Consider the following 19,021-nt stretch of genomic DNA (forward strand, 5'->3'; position numbering starts at 1 on the left):
AAAGACTATGCAGGTTCCAGAAAGCAAAATACTTCCATTTATAGTTGCATTGCACTTGGGACAGTTTGGCATTTAAGTATAAACAGATTTAAATAAGTGTCTCAGAGAATATAAATGAAATCATCCCAAAAATACAAAAATTGAGCATGCTGTACTTTTCAACATGCTTGTTTCTCTACAGCATCTATTAGTACCAAGTAGTCAAAATCCAGCTAGTCTGGTTAGGCACAGGGCAAACGAGAAGTATGCCGCATTCTTAAAAGACTCTCCAAAGCTAACCCGACAACGTGCAGTGGAATGGTTTCATTTGCGATTAGTGGAAAAACATACGTGTTTTGTTTTCTTACTAGCAGTAGGCCTTTCGTACCTTTGTGTTAGCTATCACAGCACTGAGACCAGCTCTCTATCTACAACTGAGGCCCAGACCAGTATATATCTGCAACTGCTAGTGAAGTCTACATTCCAGCACAGAATTAGGCCCAACTTTAAACCACTTCAGTCCCAGTATGTTTTTTCTCTAATGTGAGGATTAAAAAACCCATATCTCAAAATCAGCAAGACATAAGAAGAGACTATTAGACTCACAGAATGGTTTGGGTTGGAAGGGACCTTCAAAACCCACCCAGTCCAACCCCCCTGCAGGGAGCAGGGACATCTCCAGCCAGATCAGGTTGCTCAGAGCCCCGTCCAACCTGGCCTGGAACGTTTCCAGGGATGGGGCATCCACCGCCTCTCTCTCCCCCGGGGAACCGGGGACAGTGTTCTACCACCCTCAACATAAAAAAAAATTTCCTTATATCTAGCATAAATCTATCTCCCTCTATTTTGAAACCATTACCCCTAGTCCTGTCACACCAGGCCCTTCACCAGGTGAAGAGTTTCTCCCCAGCTTCCCTGCAGCCCCCTTTGGGCACTGGGAGCCGCTCTCAGGTCTCCCCGGAGCCTCCTCTTCTCCAGGCTGAACAGCCCCAGCTCTCTCAGCCTGGCCTCACAGCAGAGCTGCTCCAGCCCTCTCAGCATCTTTGTGGCCTCCTCTGGATCCTCTCCGACTGGTCCGTGTCCTGATGTTGGGGGCTCCAGAGCCGGACGCAGTGCTGCAGGGGGTTCTCACCAGAGCGGAGCAGAGGGGCAGAGTCAGAGAATATATATCCCTCCATTTTCATTTATCATGCCTAGGATACTCAGGCTGCACAGCTGTGGAGAGACGTGGAATAAAAATTTTCTAGAGCCTGATCAACAGCAGAATAAAGAAAACTGTTTAGTGGGAAATGAAAGAACAAAATGAGTCTGATCCAATTTGCCTGTAGAGTATTCCCACAATGCAATTTCATTCCTGAAATATCCTGTTATCTCTGCATTTCTCAGTGATACGTACACAAGATAATTTTTAAATAGTAAGACTTACAAGCCAGCTCTCTCAGACAAACACTACAGTTTTACAGTTTTTTGCTGTAGTAAACGCACCGGCCTCACAGCACAACAGCCACGGGAAGTTATCCTGACCTGCAGCGGATCAGAATGTTTCTTACTCCAGTCACCTTGTCGTTGTTCATGTTTGGTCTAAAGTTGCAGTAGAAAGCAGACGAATTTGTACAAATATACTTGTTTATTATTCGACACGAAGTAATGCTTTAAGGACAGAGTTTGGGATGGGGAGGGGAGCCATGTTAAAAGGATGAATTTCAGCCACAGATTGTCATAATCTGGCCATTAATTTTTTTTTAATGAAGTTCACAAGAGGATAACTGCAGGGGGAGCGCACACTTCCAAGAAGAACTCCTTTGGGGATGCAGTGTCCTAGCATGCCTCAGTGCAGAAAGAGGGAAACAAAGCTGTGTTACTTTAAAGGAACACTGCTCTGATTTAGCAGTATTGAAAAGAAGTTTAAAAAAGAAGAAAAAAAAAATCTCTTGGGAGAACAGGGCTTGAAGGGGGAGGATGGAAGATCAGAACTCAAATTAACCTGCAATATAAGCTGCACGAAAATTCAAACTGATAGACAATTGTGTCTGAAAGCAAGAACAACCACCTTCTCACTTTCTCCACTGTCTCATTTCACAGTATTTTCCTCTGAAGAAAGGATCAGTTTAATGCATTGGCCTGGTTAGAGAGTGAAAATATATTAACTTCAAACACATGTAAGACTGTGATATTTCCTCATTGGCATTGTAAATGCTGATGATTTAATAAATATATAAATAAACAAAAAGAATTAACAAATTGCATACACAAAATAATGAAGGAAAAAAACAAGTTTATATTTAGTAGCTCAAATCTTAGAAAAACTTGGATTCAAATTAATTTTTCAGCTTCCTAAATAAAAGAAAACTGGGTTCTGTATTTAAAACTCAGGCCTTTCAAACAAAATGCCAGCTATTCCTGTTAAGCTCCCTCTTCTGGTTAATTAATAAAATTGCTTAGATTTTGTATGCATAAGTTTCAATTTTCCAGTTATCTTCTATTAATAAAAAAAAATCTAATAACTATTTTTAAAAATATATAGAACAGCTTTGATATTGAAATATGCAACATAAAGTGTTCAACTTCAGACAGTGCCCTCCCGTTGTCTCACAACGACCAGCTGCACACACAAAAACCATCAACGCACGATGTAGGGACGGCACTGCAAACCGAGCTGGACGAACAACCAACCACCTACACCCGGAATCAGTTTATGAACACCACTGATATTTTCTGATCTCAGACACAAATCCAACCTGGAACTGTCCAAAGCATATCAGACTAGTTAAGTAGTCCTCAGAGTACACTCTTCCTTGTTCTAACTAAAATTAGAATTAATTGTGTAATAAAAACACAAATACACATTTTAGAAGACGTAACTGTTGAAAATGAGGAAAACATACCAGATGAACTTCAGCTGCCTTCACTGCGGGATTTTGCACCTCCGCTGCAGTTTCCAAAGCCCTTCTGTCGGACGGGCCCGGCGCCCCATCGCCAGCAGCGGAGCAGCACGCTAACCTGCCTGGCGTTCTCCTCGGCAGCACCCCAACAGAGGGCTGCCATTTCACTGCGTAATGGCGGCGGCGGGTCACCACCCCTTTTATCTGTCAGCAAAACGGGAAGAGGGACAAAAAACCACCTGGTAGCCAGGACAGTGTCTAACTTCACCTCTGCCTCATCTGACCAACAGTCGTTTTCCAGTTCAGTCAGAAAACTCATTTATATTTGTGTCCTTCAACTAAATAAAAAAGAGACAAAGACTCCTCTGTGCTTTTTCCATAAAGGAAGGAGAGGAACCCAAGGGCTCCAGCTACTGCAAGCACCAAAGTCCCTCTGCTGCACTGCTGTTTGCTGCCACCCTTCCATGGAAATGCACCCAACACCTGTGAAATACAGTTCAGTCTAGAGAGAAGCAGAATTCATCATCCCCTACAAGCAGATAAATAGCCATCTCATTGTGGTAAAATAATTACAAGTAATCAGCATTTATCTTACGCACTGACTTATGTTAGTCACACTGAGACAACTGCTACAGCTGGTATGTTGAAAGCAGAAAGAATTTCACTCTGTCTCTGCTAACAGCTCCCAAACTTCGTAGAGCTTAGCTAACAGGTGTGGCTTTTGGCGTTAATAGGCTTGCGCTTTTATCTGGTCGTTCAATGAGCTTCCTAGATACTGATCCCTCTCTTCGTCGTTTCTGACATTTTCTGGAAACAGAATTAATATGATTTTTTTTTAAACACAAAAATATCACGAACAGACTCCAGTTCCATTCATCTTAGCTAATATTTTAATTGAAATTGTCTGTTTAGTTACACTGTTAAATAATTGCAAATATGGAGACAGAATTTATTCTAGCAGTAAACTCTGTTCTGTCACTGATAGGAACTTTAAGCCTGCTCCCCTAGTCTTTTATCACTGAAGTGGTTTGCATCGGCACAGCTGTACAATGATGTTGTCCTCTTACAAAACATGCTGCTGAAAAGCATCATGGCATTTTCAGGAATAAAATGTAAACTTTCTAATGACATTCAGGATAAAAACCATGCCAAAAAATCCTAAACATAAGATTAAATTCCAATTCTATCTGAAGACAGATACTTTCCCTAACTTTGGTTCCCAGTATGTCTTTGCTCATCATAGATAGATGAAAGAAAGAAAATATTATTTAGGTGTCTAAAAGAAAAAAGCCAATTTATTAAATAAAATATTTGGAGAGTCAGGGAAACTGGGGGAAAAAAATGGACACTCACCAAGAACCAGAAGGAGCACATGGAGAGAAATTGACAAATCCACAACGAAGGAAACAAGACAGAGAGGGATGAAGGCTTGAAAAGGAACACTTAACGGAGAACTCCTCCTGGGATGAGACTTGCACAGCCAGACTCAGCAACTACAGCAACTAGTCCTCACCAGACTAACACAAATTCATGAGACAGAATGAAGATGCAGTGGCAGCTACTGGCCTCAATTCGTAGATGCAGATGTCTTAAGCCAACAGTCACCCTCATTGTGGAGCAGCCAAATTAATGACAAACAGAACTTGGCCAAATTTTTCATTTTCTTCTGAAATCTAAGTCTTTGCAGATGATTTCTGTGGAAACAACAATTCAAAGCAAAAGGGAAGTACTATGTAGAGGAGTGTGCAAATCACAATTCCAGATGGAAACAACACACAGAGGATAAAAAAATAATTCATTCAGCTGTGGCTTTTCATTATCTCAATTACTGTAGTAGCACGATGGCTCCTTTTTAAAAGTCAAGATGCAGTCCCTGCCAAGGCATTTTTATGACACTCCTATCATAACAGTGTAAATGAAGGCAGACAGTGCATTCAAACTCTGACCCCTACAAAACATTTCCTGTTCAACACTTTATTGACCTTCAATCCAGCTAATGAAAGGCCTTGAAGGGAAATCCATTTCATGTTTATGCCACTACTGTACCTTGGGCCCAAGTGAAATAAAAAAATCTGTTTCTACATACAAAAGCTTAAAACCATGACAATAAAAGAACAGATCTCATTGCAGATCAGACTTGAAATACACATATTGTCACAGAGGACATGACTGGGACGCAGCCTCTACAGTAAAATGATGTGGGATGAGCTGCTGATTCTCATTAAAACTCGTTATGGTTTCTGAAAGTTAGACTAGCTGCTTCTATCACGTATGCGACTATATAACCCTTGCAAAACTCATTAGCCCTAAACCCAGCAAATCTAAACACTTGTATGCATATGATTTATTCTTCAACCCTGCTAAGAGCTTGGCTTCAAAGCCGTGAAGTGGGGGCACCAAGACGGAAGGCAACTCGCTGGTGCTGCAGGGTGAGAATGCTCGCGTTCCAACGGCCAGGCGGCAAGAGGCACATCCACTCCACAGCTCTGTCCTGAGGGACAGACCCAGTTCAGCTGGCAGCGGACCTGTGGGACATTTATTGGCTGATGTCCATGGAAAAGGCTAAACAGATACAACCAGCCAACTTAGGGCTGGAACAGAAGGAAGAAGTGGTGGAATCAATACACAAGTCCCCTAACAAACTGCCTGAGGACCAGCATGGATTGTCAGCCAAGTCCGTATTATTTTACGGAACAAGTTTATAACAAGAGCAGTTATTATAAATTATGTTTTTCACTTCAGGTCAAATAGATGCCAGAAAAACATGCTTTAATATTTTGAAATGTTTCGAAAATGTCCAAAATTCAGATTTTTTTTTTTTTTTTTTTTTGGCGATGTTGCTGGGGTGGGGAGAGAAGCATGCTTTTCTTGAGTATCAACTGTAGACATTCAGTACTTCTGCAGCAAGACAGCAGCTCTGATTCATCTACATATTCTGTTATTAGGGTGACATTCAAGAATATATAAATAGGGATGTTCTAAAGGAGCTCAATTTTAGCTTTGTTTCTCATGTCAATTGGAATTTTTTTTAAAAAAGCGTAATGCCCACTGATACACCATATATAGCTGAAGAAAAACAAAACCTCTTTTTTCTATTGGTACTCACTTGTTTTTAAAAAGTATATATTGTAGGAGCAAATCTAGAATAACAAAAACATACTGAGTCATTAACATTAAAAACCAGAAGACAGGGTTCCAAATGGGACTTTGGCGTTTTGGGAGAAAAGAGGAGAGTGTGTGAAGCACTGAAAATCCGACAAACTAAAGATACCACGGTGAAAAGATAAAATAAAACATACAAACACGGAATGAGGATGAGCTTTATACAGGACAGAAAGCCTACAAAAGCTACTTCGACTTGTCTATTTCTAACTGACAGTAACTTTCTAAGTATATAAACATTTTGTATCACAAAGCAAGATATCCTTTACACATTGATCCAATAAAGCAAGAACAGATGTTATGTCATCATAACAACATCATTTAGGTCTTCTACTACTTTTTCCACCAATATGGCTCTAAATGTTCTGTAAAAGTGACTCCTCATCTTTTTCTAAAAAAAGAATAAACAAAGAAATACAGTTTACTCCAGCTCAGGTGGACCTTTAATAGCAGAACTAGAATCAAAACAGAATTATTTCATGGTTTCAACTCAATAATATAGTCTACCTGAAAAAAGTGTCATTTTTTCATTACTGAAAATGTTTTTGTTGGTTTTTTTAACTATTCCACCTTAGTACTGCATCAATACACATTCTATTATTTATGTATTTAACAGACTGATAATAATGCCTTCATTTAATGCAGCCAGCTTTTTAGCTAGCGAATCTTCTACTCCATCTTATTTTCTATTTTGACCCACAAATCTATTCAAATTATTCATTTCAAAGGTCTTGTTACACTTCTATCTGTGACTGGCATTTTGCAACTATTCTTTTATGAAGCCTTTTCAAAACTTTTAATCTAAGTGAGCTCTATAGCAAATCACTACCAGACTTCTTAGAAACAGGATACAAAGCTAAGCAAAAGCACACTTGCTTTTATACTCTTTAACTCTCTGCGTTCAGACATCTAACTAGAAATCTAGAGTTTAATGACAGTAATGCAGTTTTCTTTTTTTAAACACAGTCCTTCACACAAATCTACGCAAAATCTTCTATGACATTTGTTAACACAAGACAGAAATTAATGACAAAAAAAAAAACCACCCAAGCAACAAAAAACTTACAAGCTTATAAACCATCTCCATGACAAAGCAGGAGTTTCTTTCTAATGTGGACTGATACAAACAGTAAATTGCAGACAGGCTTAGTAAAAAGATCAGGGAGAACACATTAAAGCTCTTTAAGAAAGATTAAACAGTAGTATAAATGTGAAAAGAAAAAGAAAGTACAGAAGTTAAGTGTGAAAATAAAATGTGAAAGAAAACCACAAATTAAAGCGCTGCAATTCAAGATGGCAACTCCAAAAAAACAGGATCAACAAAAGGGAAGGATCTCCCCTGGCCCATGGTCTTCCTTTCGTGCTTATGAGTCGGCAGAGCTTTAGAAAACACTTGCAAAAAGATGCGTCAAACTAAAACTCCTGCAGGATGCTCTCTGTGCTGGTGAGAGAATGAAAGAATTGCCGAAGGAAGATGTGCCTAGCAGTCCAGCAGACAAGCTGCCACAGCTTGCACGACTGAAGGCCGAGACAAAAGTGACACTGTGCACACAGACTGTACTGATGGAAAGGTACCACCAGTCTTTTGCCTTCAAAGGTACTCAGACGTTGCAATGCCTTCTCAGGTGCAATGAGCAGGCACATGCCTCCGTTAGGAAGATGATGTCTCAGGAGCTGCAGAAACAGCAGAAACTTTCACAGCACGGAGTCTTCAAACTGTATACATGTATCTAGGGAAAACATTCTGTGCTCTGAGTTGAAAAAACACTATTTTAGATACATATTTTAAAAAACAGCTTCCAGGCTCCATATGGAAATACACCATGCAGGCATGAAAAAAACAGCGCGCCTGCTTATTGCAGCAGAGCAAATGAAACGATGGCGACTTCGGACATGTAACTGCTAAGCAGCTGGCCACTAGACTGGTACCCATGTGTCTAGTTAACGGACTACTAAATATCCAGGCAAGATACCGGCAATGACCGATGAGAAAAGGGAGCGCAGGCAGTGTTGATTTAAAGGTATACAACACAATCTCAACACTTGCAGCTGATAACGAGCAGAGTTCGGATTTGTGCTTAGAGTACAGGTAAAGGAATTAACAAAGTCTTAAAGAAGCGCATGGTAAGGCTTTTCTAGAAGCTACTAAACAATTGAAAAATAGAATACAAGACTTACAGTCATCATTCTATGAAAAGGAAACTTGACTTCAATAGTTTGGAGCCCAGCTGATGGAAAGCATTATGCTTCCTACCTGCCATAATTTCTGAGAAGAAGAACCTGGGTGGTGAATTTGTTCCTAAATTGCATCTTTAGCTAAAGTGGCTAGTAAGATTGTGTGAGGGATTGGCAGGAGAAATGGAATCTGGAGCAGATGCTATTAAAATTTATTATCATGAAAGGGCTGGCCCTGGCCAGCCAAGGGCAAGTCAGCTACTGAAGCAATCTATTGCAGCTGGTGGGAAGGAACCCCAGAAGGAACAGGCAACCAACACCATTTACTCTTTACAAAATGTCTCTTTGCGTAGTCAGCCTTACTAAGAATGCAGATTTCTTAAAATGTTTATCCAAAATACACTACACGTAAACACTCTTTGAATGCTATTTTGAAAGGCCTTATTGCTCCATTACGAATAAGAATCTCCATGCTACCTCTCAAGTTTGTCAACAAACTGTACCTGGATGCTACTGAATGCTGACTACGTTCGACATTAAAAGAGATGTCTGATCTTCACAACCCAGAAACCATGTTGTTTAAAGTCGTAAAATAGTATCATACCCCCACTGGGGAAAAGTATGTTTACACAGAAAACAGTTTCACACTCACGAGGAAATTCAAGTTGAACAGCTTTTGAACACAAAAGATAATAACATCTCAACTTTCAGCAAAACCATACTTTAGCACAGAAATACATGCACTTGTTTACATATAGGTGTTATGTATGTGAATAATAATCCCAAAGGAGTTACTCCTTTCCCAGAAGACAATACACTTCCTTACCTTTGGCCATTTGGGATTCAGAAGTCGTGCTTTGATTGCATCATCCAGGGCCTTGTCATACTGCTGGATTTTCATGTAGGCTGCCGAACGGTTACTGTAGAGAATGCAGTTCTGAGGATCAACTCCCAGAGCCTCATTGTACAACACGATTGCTGTATGAAAATCGCCATCATGGCAAGCCTGGTTGCTCTGGCGAACTTTTTCAACAAATTCAGCTTTGCTCAACATGGGACTGTCAGGACTTCTTCTTCCAAAAGATTTTGATCCAAATAAAGAAATCTAGGGGGAAAGGGAGAAATTATACATTTGTGTTAAGAAACACTACTCAAAAAAGGAAATAAAATCAAAATATTAGAAACAGCGTAGCAAAAATTAAAGCCACTAGCAGTGCTGCAGAACAAATTACTAAATCAGAATCAACTCTTAAAGAAGTAAATTGATTATCTATTGACTTTTTGGGGGGTACAGAAGTAACAAAAAGGAGCACTATAACATATCATTCCCTATGAATTATGTCTTCTAGAAGACATATGCCTTTTTCAGGCACAAGACTAGCTGCAGTCTATTTCAGTACGCTGCACTCCACATATCCACAATTTTTTCCTCCTCAGCCATACTATTTGATTTTACAGCACAAAGCATAGTCACCAGGTAAAGAAGCTTATCTGAAAAGGGAGCAGGGGCGAATGTGAAGATTATGCTGCTGTATCTGGAGTTTGATACATATACCACACAGAAGTACATGCGCACACAGGCAATGGAAGAATGTGTACATTCTCTTTAAACCAAAGAGCTTGCACCAGTGCATCTGCTCACAAACCTCTACAGCCAGTCACCTGTAGGCTGCAATTTGTTCAGAAATGGGAAGGGAAGGAGTCGTCTTTGGAACTGGGTATACTCACAGAAATTAGTGGGGCACACGATTTATTTTAGCAACAGAACAGTCATCATTGGCAGACCCACCTTCCCAGATTGTCAACTTCAGACAACGCAAAATAACAAAGAGAAACAGGGTAAAGCCTTTTAATCATCGAAATTATTATAAATTAAATTATTGATTCTGGGACACCCTTTCTCCTCATTTAACTTTTTAGGTTCCTTGTTTTCCTCAGCCAGTCATTTGCAGTCAGTAACTGGTTTTGTCATGTGTACCCTGCTTTCTCAAAAGGACCCTCAAACACTCAACAAGAATATCTTTGTGCAACTCCGACTACAAGACAGTTGTGAATTCCGCAGTAATTGTATTTGGCAAGAGGCGACATTGTACATATGGCAACATACAAAGTACTTCAAAAGACTTGTTAAAGGTTTAGACTACTATAATTGAGATTGGCGTCACCCATTTTTAGTCCTGCAGACCAAAAAAAGTTAAGAATATCACATATTGTTACCACAACACAACAACTGCAGGGCTTAAACACATTACCAGAGCAAGCTGAGGCATATTTTTAGGTAGAAAGGGAAGTAAGCTGCACACTGACATCCTGTCTCAAGCATCAAAATGGTCTATAGACTTTATAGACTTTTCTTTTTCTTTTTTAAGCCAAGCATTAACAATAGAAAAGCATCAAATTAGAAACTACTGATCTCTTCTTTTCCTTATGATTATACCCATTTTTTTCTGACAGGTGTTTGTCCAAACTGTTTCTAAACTTCTCTGCCAAAGGAGACACCATGTTTTACTCAGGCAATCTCATTCCACTGCTTCATGATTTTCATCACTAAAATGTTTTTCCTAATACACACCCCAAATCTCCTCTGTATCATTACATGTACCCTGTCCACAGCAGACCTACCCAAAAATTTTGTTCCTTTCATGTTTAGTTGCCCTTTATACAGTACTCCTGCTAATATAAGCTAATATGTAGCTTGAATTATTATTATGAACAGCACTATAAAAAGCAAATTTCTGCATCCTTGAAAATTCTTTCCATATGCAGTACATCTTTCAACGCACTGGCATACTTCTGCTACTTCAATCAAGTTTACAAACAGCAAGTTCATATATTCTCAAGTACTGGCAGGAAAATGGCTCTGCTTTGCGCAACAGCTCAAACGTTAGAGCTGAACACGTTGCTTTATGCCAAGCCGCACAGTAACTCACACATTTGTGTCCATTTAACCATAAACTTCATCATGTGGTCAGTTTGCTGTGACATGAGAAGCTGCAAGAACAGAATATGGAGATTTAGCAGCTACTGCATGAGTAGATGTTCAAACACAAAGATCAGCAAACCCTGAGAAAGCTAGTTAGTCACCAGAAGGCCATGGATGGTGGAGGTACCGTAGGGAAATGAGGTTGGTGGGTACCCAAGTGCCACACAGGTAGCTACCCAGAGATAGCCTTATTTGCACATGTAGGGTTGATTTGCTGCAGGAAAACAAAAGAAGCCAAAGGAAATACCATTCTTCTCACGCTTCCTGTTGTCTTCACCTGCTTTTTTTCCTGTGTAGTTTCAGAAGCTTCTTTAATTCCAGGAACTCACTTTTCTGCCTACTCCTGAAACCCGCTGCAGTTAATGCACCACCACTGTACAAGATTCTTCTCAACAGGCAAACCTAAAAATAACTGTGTAATTTTTCCAACCATTAAAGTCAGAGCAACTGATGAATTTTCACACTGTTCTTACTTCCACACTAGCCTTTGGTCCTGGAAATTATCAGGAGAGTGGAAAACTTGATTTTATTCAACTTAGAACCAACATTTCAGAGTCACTATAGGCAAGAAAATCCAATGCAGACTTGCAGACTTACAGAAGTGCTCATTGAATATAAAGAGTGCGGAGTATTTTAACCTAAGCAATACTCTGCTCCCTCCAAAAAATGTGTAACCTTTACATGGAGCCTAAAAGGAGTTCAAATATGTCAGGAATTTCTGAAAGCAGATGAATTTTCATGCAATACTCAAGGAAACACAGAGCTAACAGTCTAAAGAACTCTCACACATAATTTTTCAGAAGAATCTGAGGAAATAAACAATCATAAATTAAGAAAAGTATTAGAGGGCAAACACAGGGTAAAACAGCAGAGGGTGAGCAGCAGACCCAGTGCAAGGACTCCAGCGATAATCTGTTTATGATGTCAGAGATCATCCTGATCCATGATCCTTGGAAATTGTGTTAACAAACAAATAACTCTCCCCACAAACACACACTCATCACACACAATTTAAAATGCCACTCTTTTCAAAGCTGTCAGCTGTAGTAGGAACAGACGCTGGTTTAATCTGTATACGTTCACAGGAACTCTTTGGAATCCTGCTGTGTTCTTACCTTCAACACCTTCCTGCTACAATTCTGACAAAACCTGAGAATTTCATGAGCAAAATAAACTTCTGCTGTGCAAATTCACTTTATTTAAGTACAGGTAGGTCAGGCAGTACAATTCAAGTTTCTGGCCCAGCTAATATAGACAATCTTTCTATGACACACTTGTCTGATGACGAAGACCAAGCCAGTTATCACAAGGAAGAGAACAGCACACTAAGATACAGGTATCTTCTCTTTTGACATCTCCCACAGTTAGAATGGAAGCAAGATTATCTCCCTGGTTTCTAAACTACATGATATTTTGTTTCAGTCGCAATTATAGGATCGAAAAAAGTTTTTGTTTTGTTCTCCTGTCTGGTTATGAGGCCTACGTTGCCACTGCGACTTCCTCCCAGGCGGCCATACCTTACAGCATTAATTTTGAAATACATTGGTTACGAAAAAAAATTTTCCATAGTCATTTTTTCATAGAAAATTTTGTCAAGTCTAACGGTAAAAGTGCTCCACTGAGAATATCTGAACTCCATAAGAACTAGTATGAAGATAGATAGGTGATATCTTGGCAGAGAACAACATGTTTCAAATTCTTAAAAACTATACATCTACCGTATTTAAGTAATCAACTGCAATTGTAACTTCCCATAACAAAAGTGGCTGCATTGACCACTGACTTAACTCGTTGTGATGTGATAAATACAGCCAGTTCCCATCAACATCAAGAGTGAAAGAAGCAGGGCACAGAATGGAATAAATTAATCTGATCGATTAGTCACAAACATAACCAGATTAGAAAACATGAATTTCTCAGCACGAAGCCCAAATATTTTCTTCGGCTTCCTTATTCCAGTGTGTAGTGCAGACTGCGAAGGAAACAATTTTGCTTCCAGAACTTACTGTCTCGAACCGCTGAGCTCAACCTTCCAGTAACATTGCACAACAGATTATTCAGAGGCTAAACAAGCAATAGATTCCTGAACAGCTATGGCTACAACTGCCTCCAGCTTGAGACCCAGCCAGGCACTGGCAGCACAACCAGCGTCATGCTGAAGAACCCACCTCTGGCCCAGCGCCGTCGGCAGCGGGCGGCATCTTTCCCATTACCTCCACCTGACCACAGGGACCGACGCCACTACAACCACAGAAGCTTGCCTGGAAGCAGCCTTCACAAGCTCACGAAGAGTTCCTGAGCACCAGGCAGAGAGGCCTCTGCAAGGGCGTCTCTCACCGGGGACAATCTCAAGGAGCACTAGCAAGACTAAAGAACGTACAAGTCGAACAATAGCTGTCTTTTCTGTCTGTTTATTATGCATGAACAAATGAAAACGCAAAGCTGTTAATTTTCTTCCCAGGATCACACTGTGAGTCTGAAACAACAAGGAGAATCCACGAGGGGACATCCTCTCAGTCCATGTAAAGAGGTTTCTGCTTCTAATATTCTCTGAAGCTAAACAACCTTATGAAAAAAAATGTAATTATTTTAAAGGAAACTACGATGGTAATTTCTGGAACATGTTATTATTTAATTCCTGCTACCACGAGAACTACATAACGCAGTAAAACATCATTAGGTAAAAGAAAGAACCACAGAACAAAACTGAGTCACCCCGGCACTGAAACCACAAATAAGAAAAGATTATTATGACGGTAGCAACACACAAAAAGTACTCATTAAAAAGCTATCCCCCCTTTCCAGTCACGACTGCTCTGCTCCTACTAATACAGTGGAAGGTGATGGCGATGCAAATATTCAGGCTGCCTAACACTTTGTTATAGAAGGTACTCGTACGTACTAAACCAACGCTAAAGAAGCAGCAGAAGCTCCTTAGTGCAGTGGAACGAAAAGGTTCTAATGAAGTGCAGAAGAGGGTCTAGCAGAGACAATTTAAGGCAGGAGCTCTTGTATTTCTAATAAAGAAGATGGCACAAGCTTCTCAGCATCACTTCTCCAAATCAGCACAGGGCACCAGAAACCAGCTGCCACCACAGAGGTTACATTAGAGAGATGCTCCCACAACATCTGCTTCAGATGAGACTCAGCAAGTCATTCCCTCCATATGTGAAAAAGCTTCCTCCTCTTGCAGAAGGTGCTCAAGATTCAACCTTAGTGACCATTCAAGGGGAGTGTTAAAAACACACACAATTTTATTGGTTTTTTTTTTTTATTTTCAAGAACAAGAAAACTCACGACCCCCCAAAGCACACAGTGAGTGGGACACACAGAAAAACCTACATTACAAGAATGTTTATCTTCCAAGATCAAACTTGCTAAACGTAGTCCCCTATAGAGATAGAATATTTAGCAAATAAAATACATAACTGCCCCTACACCCTGTAAGATTTGCCTGTCTGAACGGCACATTGCTATGCAGAGAATACTGCGGAGTAGATTCCCACTGAGTTCCAGCAAGATGAATGAGAAGAGATAACAGCAAACCCAAATTCTGCTCCAAGACGAGAGGACAAGGGAGAACAACGTGGCACAACAGCATAAAGAGAATGCTTGATCAAAGAACAATGAATCTTACACCTTCTTAGTTTGTATGTAATCCATCTTATTTAATGCTACACAATTCAAATAAATATGCCTTATATAGACGATGTCGTGGGTGGCAAGTCCATAATTAAGACCCCTTTAAAAAAAAAATCCTTTGTAACCTGTGGCATGTAGCATTTTTATATTTTAAATTATCTGAATAGCTCAAGATACTCAATGAAGCATCAGAAAGAAGAAAAAAAAAACAAAAGGAAAGAAGCAAGCAGAAAAAAACTTGCATTCCAAGTAGATTCTGAAACAAAGTGACAATTACTTATTCTAAGCATGAGTTTCCAAAATCAGCTTATATCTGTAACTGAGCTTCCCTTTCCATGAAAACACCTGTTCAGCATCTTGTGTTTTAATCTCTAAAATTACTTGATTTTTTTTTCACTCCATATTCTGAGGTATTATTGTTGATCTGCAGTAGAAACTGTCTCCGACAAGAGTTCATGGACAGACAAAAACATGAAGTTTCTCCCCGTAACCTCCGTGCTGCTAGCAGCTAGCACTCCAGCCGCTCTGAACGACGCCTCCGGAGAGACACGAAACCTTGCCAAGACACACTCAACCTTCGCCCGGCGGAAGAGAATTTTAACAGAAATAGTGTGGAAAGAAATGAAAGGCCACTGAAACGGAAAGTTTAAGCCACCATAGGATGTGCACAACAGCAGTCCAGGCTGCTAGATTTTTCTAAGCTGGACTTTGCCTTCACAAATTGTTATGAATTCTTACCGGGAGTACATCTTCACAGATATAACAAAACATTTCCTTAAATCTCAGCAACATAAGTGGGACATCCATAAACTGGACAACAACTCAAGACTATTCCCCTGCATAAACTGCAGGAAAATGAGACCGCACTGCCCCACGGTCGGTTACAGAGCAGTCCCCAGAAACACGCACTCGCTCTGTGCCCCGCCGGCTAAAACGTGCCTCCGCAGTTTTGATGCCTCAGTGAAGACAAACACTTTGCCACCACCCAACAGAGATGCACATCTAGCAGAAGCAACAGGACGGAACTCCTACAAACTTTTGTCACTTCTGTCATTTTCACTGTCCGGCAGGTTTTTAAAGTCTAGCATTCACTCTGTGTTAATTAGCAGGGTACCTAACCTGGCATCTACGTTAGTCTAAAGCACTCCTACAAGGGCCAGTAAATATTCTTCTGACAGATGGGGTTTTAGTCTCCTCTGGTAAATGTACGTTACAGGGAAAAAACCTACCAAGTTAGATTTTCACAAAGTACTAGGTAAAATAGAAGTTAAACTTTCAAATTTTTAAATAAAATTCTAGAAGGGATTTTTAGATGTTCATGGAAATCTATTTTTATATCATTAAAAAGCTAAAACTTATCTAAAAGCATAAATAAATCAAAAAGAAAAAATACCTTAAACATAAAACCATAACTTACAGCACTATTCTATAAAAAGCCAACTACATTTTAGTAAATTTCATAACGGAATATATGTCTAGGCTTTTGGAACATATTGTTATGAAAATATTTTACAATTTTGGTTTTTCATTGTAATTAGAGACAAAAATATTTTAAATACAAACTTATAAACAGGAAGGAAACTGATTTTTTTTTTTTAACTGGAGCTTATACAAAATTTTCTTTAGAAAAATATGTCTTTTCTAAAGAATTTTCTGAAAATGAGAAGCAACTGTGAGCTTCCAATACCGATCTTGGAGAGACCTGCAGCTGCGACATCCGCTAGATCCCCTCCAACTGAGCTATGCTACGTTGCTAAACACTGTAACAACTATGCAATCCATAGCTAAAAGTAAACAGTACTTTTTGGTTCATACATAATTTTAAAAACTAAAGGTTAGGCAGACCAAATTATGCCCTCACTTACACTTTTGCAAAATACTTCAGTTAAGAAACAAAATACTATTTTCAAATAAATACTCCAAAACCAAGACAGAATTAACGTGTACAGATGTTATTTTAAAGTACTACTGAGAAACTAACTCGATTTCACTGCAAACACACTGCAAAATACTATTTGCATCATGTATGTAACGCAATCTTTTAATATATCTAGAGCCAGAGGTAATTATTTACAATAATTGAAAAGCTATGAGCAATATGCAACAAGTTATTGCAAATTCTTTAGTCCCACTTTCCTTAAATTGGTGATGTCAAAGCTCATCTCAGTCCTTCCTTAAGAAGCATCTCAACTGATGACATTACACTAACTAGTGAGGCACTGGGAGATAGCCAAAAGAGACCATGATGTTCTTTCTGTACGTAACTTTGTATAAAAGCTCTTCAGTCACGCACAAGTCAGCCTGCGTTATGGGTGCTCTCCTTCTCCTGGCGTTCTGACCGTTACACCTTTGGTTCCCCTGCATCTCCCATCGAACTGGAAGCTCACAGAGGCCAGGTGACTCCTCCTGTGAGCGCCGGGGTCCACGCGGTCCTTGATCCTTGTGGACCACATCGTACTCAAAGATGATGAACTACAGTCCTTTTGATAAGGTGAGCAGTCTCTCCACACAGGATTACTTTATTTTCCATTATACATATTATTTATTATATACCATTAAACCCTGCTTTCGCAAACTTCTGAGAAAACCGGGAGCAGGTTAAAATTCCAAAGCCTCGGTCAGGCATACGTAGGTTTTACTGAGAGGGATCTTCCCTAACGTACAACTGGTCAGGCACGTGCAGGGCAAGGGATGGCTTTAATCCTCATTCTAAAGGATTAACCACCAAATAGCTGGGGATGATTTATCTAACCTCTAGTATCCTGCAGCCTCCTTCTCAGGTGCCTGCTGGTGTTTCTTGATGGCAGCCACACCAGCCGTCAGACTAGGAACGTACAGAGTCGCGTTGGCAAGGACATGAGCAAGAGAGAGGGCAGGGGACTGCACGAGTGTGGGCGTCACTCACAAACTTCTGGGCAAATTTGCCTGAGGAATTAAAGACGTTGGCAACACATTTGTCTTTCTCATTTTCTGACTGTAGCATACAACTTTCCGGGCTTCTCGGAGACCTAACCCAAACTGCTTTGTGCCGTAGGCAGGTGAGCTACTGAAACTGTACACTAGTGAAGCAAAATGATAGTCGAAGGTAAAACTAACTGCCCAGAGCACAGAAGAAACTTCAGTATGTTCTGGGAAATAAAGAGCAGATGACACTCAATGTCAGGAAATGCAAAGTGACTGGGGAAAAAAATAATAATCCTTAGCTGTTATCACAATAGGTGGCCCCAAACACACCCTTCCCCATCACAAAAGACATTTTAAAGTCCTTGGAGAAATTCTCCTGGAAATACTGTCTCCGTGGTCATGAACAGTCAAAGAGACAACTGAAAGAATGAGAATCTTTGCAAAAGGAGAAACAGGAGACAATTATGCCATTCTAAAAATCTACGGTAGGAAGCACATTTGAAATATCACGTTCAGTTTGGCTCCCACCGGCACCACACAAGCACACAGAATTAATATACATGTATACACTGGCAGTCAGTTAGCTGGAAGTTAGAAAATACATATAACGTATGTAGTATAATATATTTTAAAGATATATATAATATAAACAGACTATTTAGTTTCGTGTAGTCAGAATGCTTCCACTATAAGAGCAGCCGGAAGTGAGCATACGCTTACTGAAACTCTAGCACAATGATGTCAAACATGCAGTATGCCTTGTATGATGCATTAATGCAGCCTGCAAAACAGACTCCGGCTGAACGGGGGGCACTTAGCTTTTTCCTTTTCTTAGAAAAACAAAAATCTAGCTTTATTGGTCAAAAGTAAATTAATTAATGCAAATTCAAGTTTGTGTCTGAGCATGCTGAAAGCCTAAAAGAAACTCAAAAGACCTAATTTTCCAGGTCCTTGCTAATCTCATTAGAGAGTGCCCTTATAGATCAGGAACAGTCCCTCAGCACCAACACACAGCACATTACTGTCAATCATTTCAAAGGAAGAAAATCAGAGAGTCAAAATTATTAAAGAATGGGAGAAACGGCATGGAGACACGGTACAGAAGAAGTGGAAAGTAATGCAAAAATTGAGATGAAGAAAAATGGGAAATTAAAGCAAAAAGGAGCTCGTTTTCTCAGAGATAGTCAGTGCGACACTGAGACATAAAGAAGAAATAAAAGTTGACCTCCTAAGTCTAAAGAGTCGTTTGCTCCCACTGCCATGCAACAGATCTATCATTAAAGTAAAAAAAAAA

General features: G+C 39.9%; 1 protein-coding gene across 1 annotated transcript in view; it reads right to left on the bottom strand.

Annotated features, from left to right (window-relative positions):
* Nucleotides 1-19,021, bottom strand: part of TTC28 (tetratricopeptide repeat domain 28) — a 166,027-nt gene that overhangs the window by 145,493 nt on the left and 1,513 nt on the right. Inside the window, exon 2 of the mRNA XM_086761125.1 lies at nt 9,025-9,303. Coding sequence (XP_086617251.1) covers nt 9,025-9,252 — 228 coding nt within the window. The 5' untranslated portion in view covers nt 9,253-9,303. The remainder of the gene's footprint in view (nt 1-9,024; nt 9,304-19,021) is intronic.

Source organism: Chlamydotis macqueenii, chromosome 17, assembly GCF_036417535.1.
Source record: "Chlamydotis macqueenii isolate bChlMac1 chromosome 17, bChlMac1.mat, whole genome shotgun sequence".
Taxonomy (NCBI): Eukaryota; Metazoa; Chordata; class Aves; order Otidiformes; family Otididae; genus Chlamydotis; species Chlamydotis macqueenii.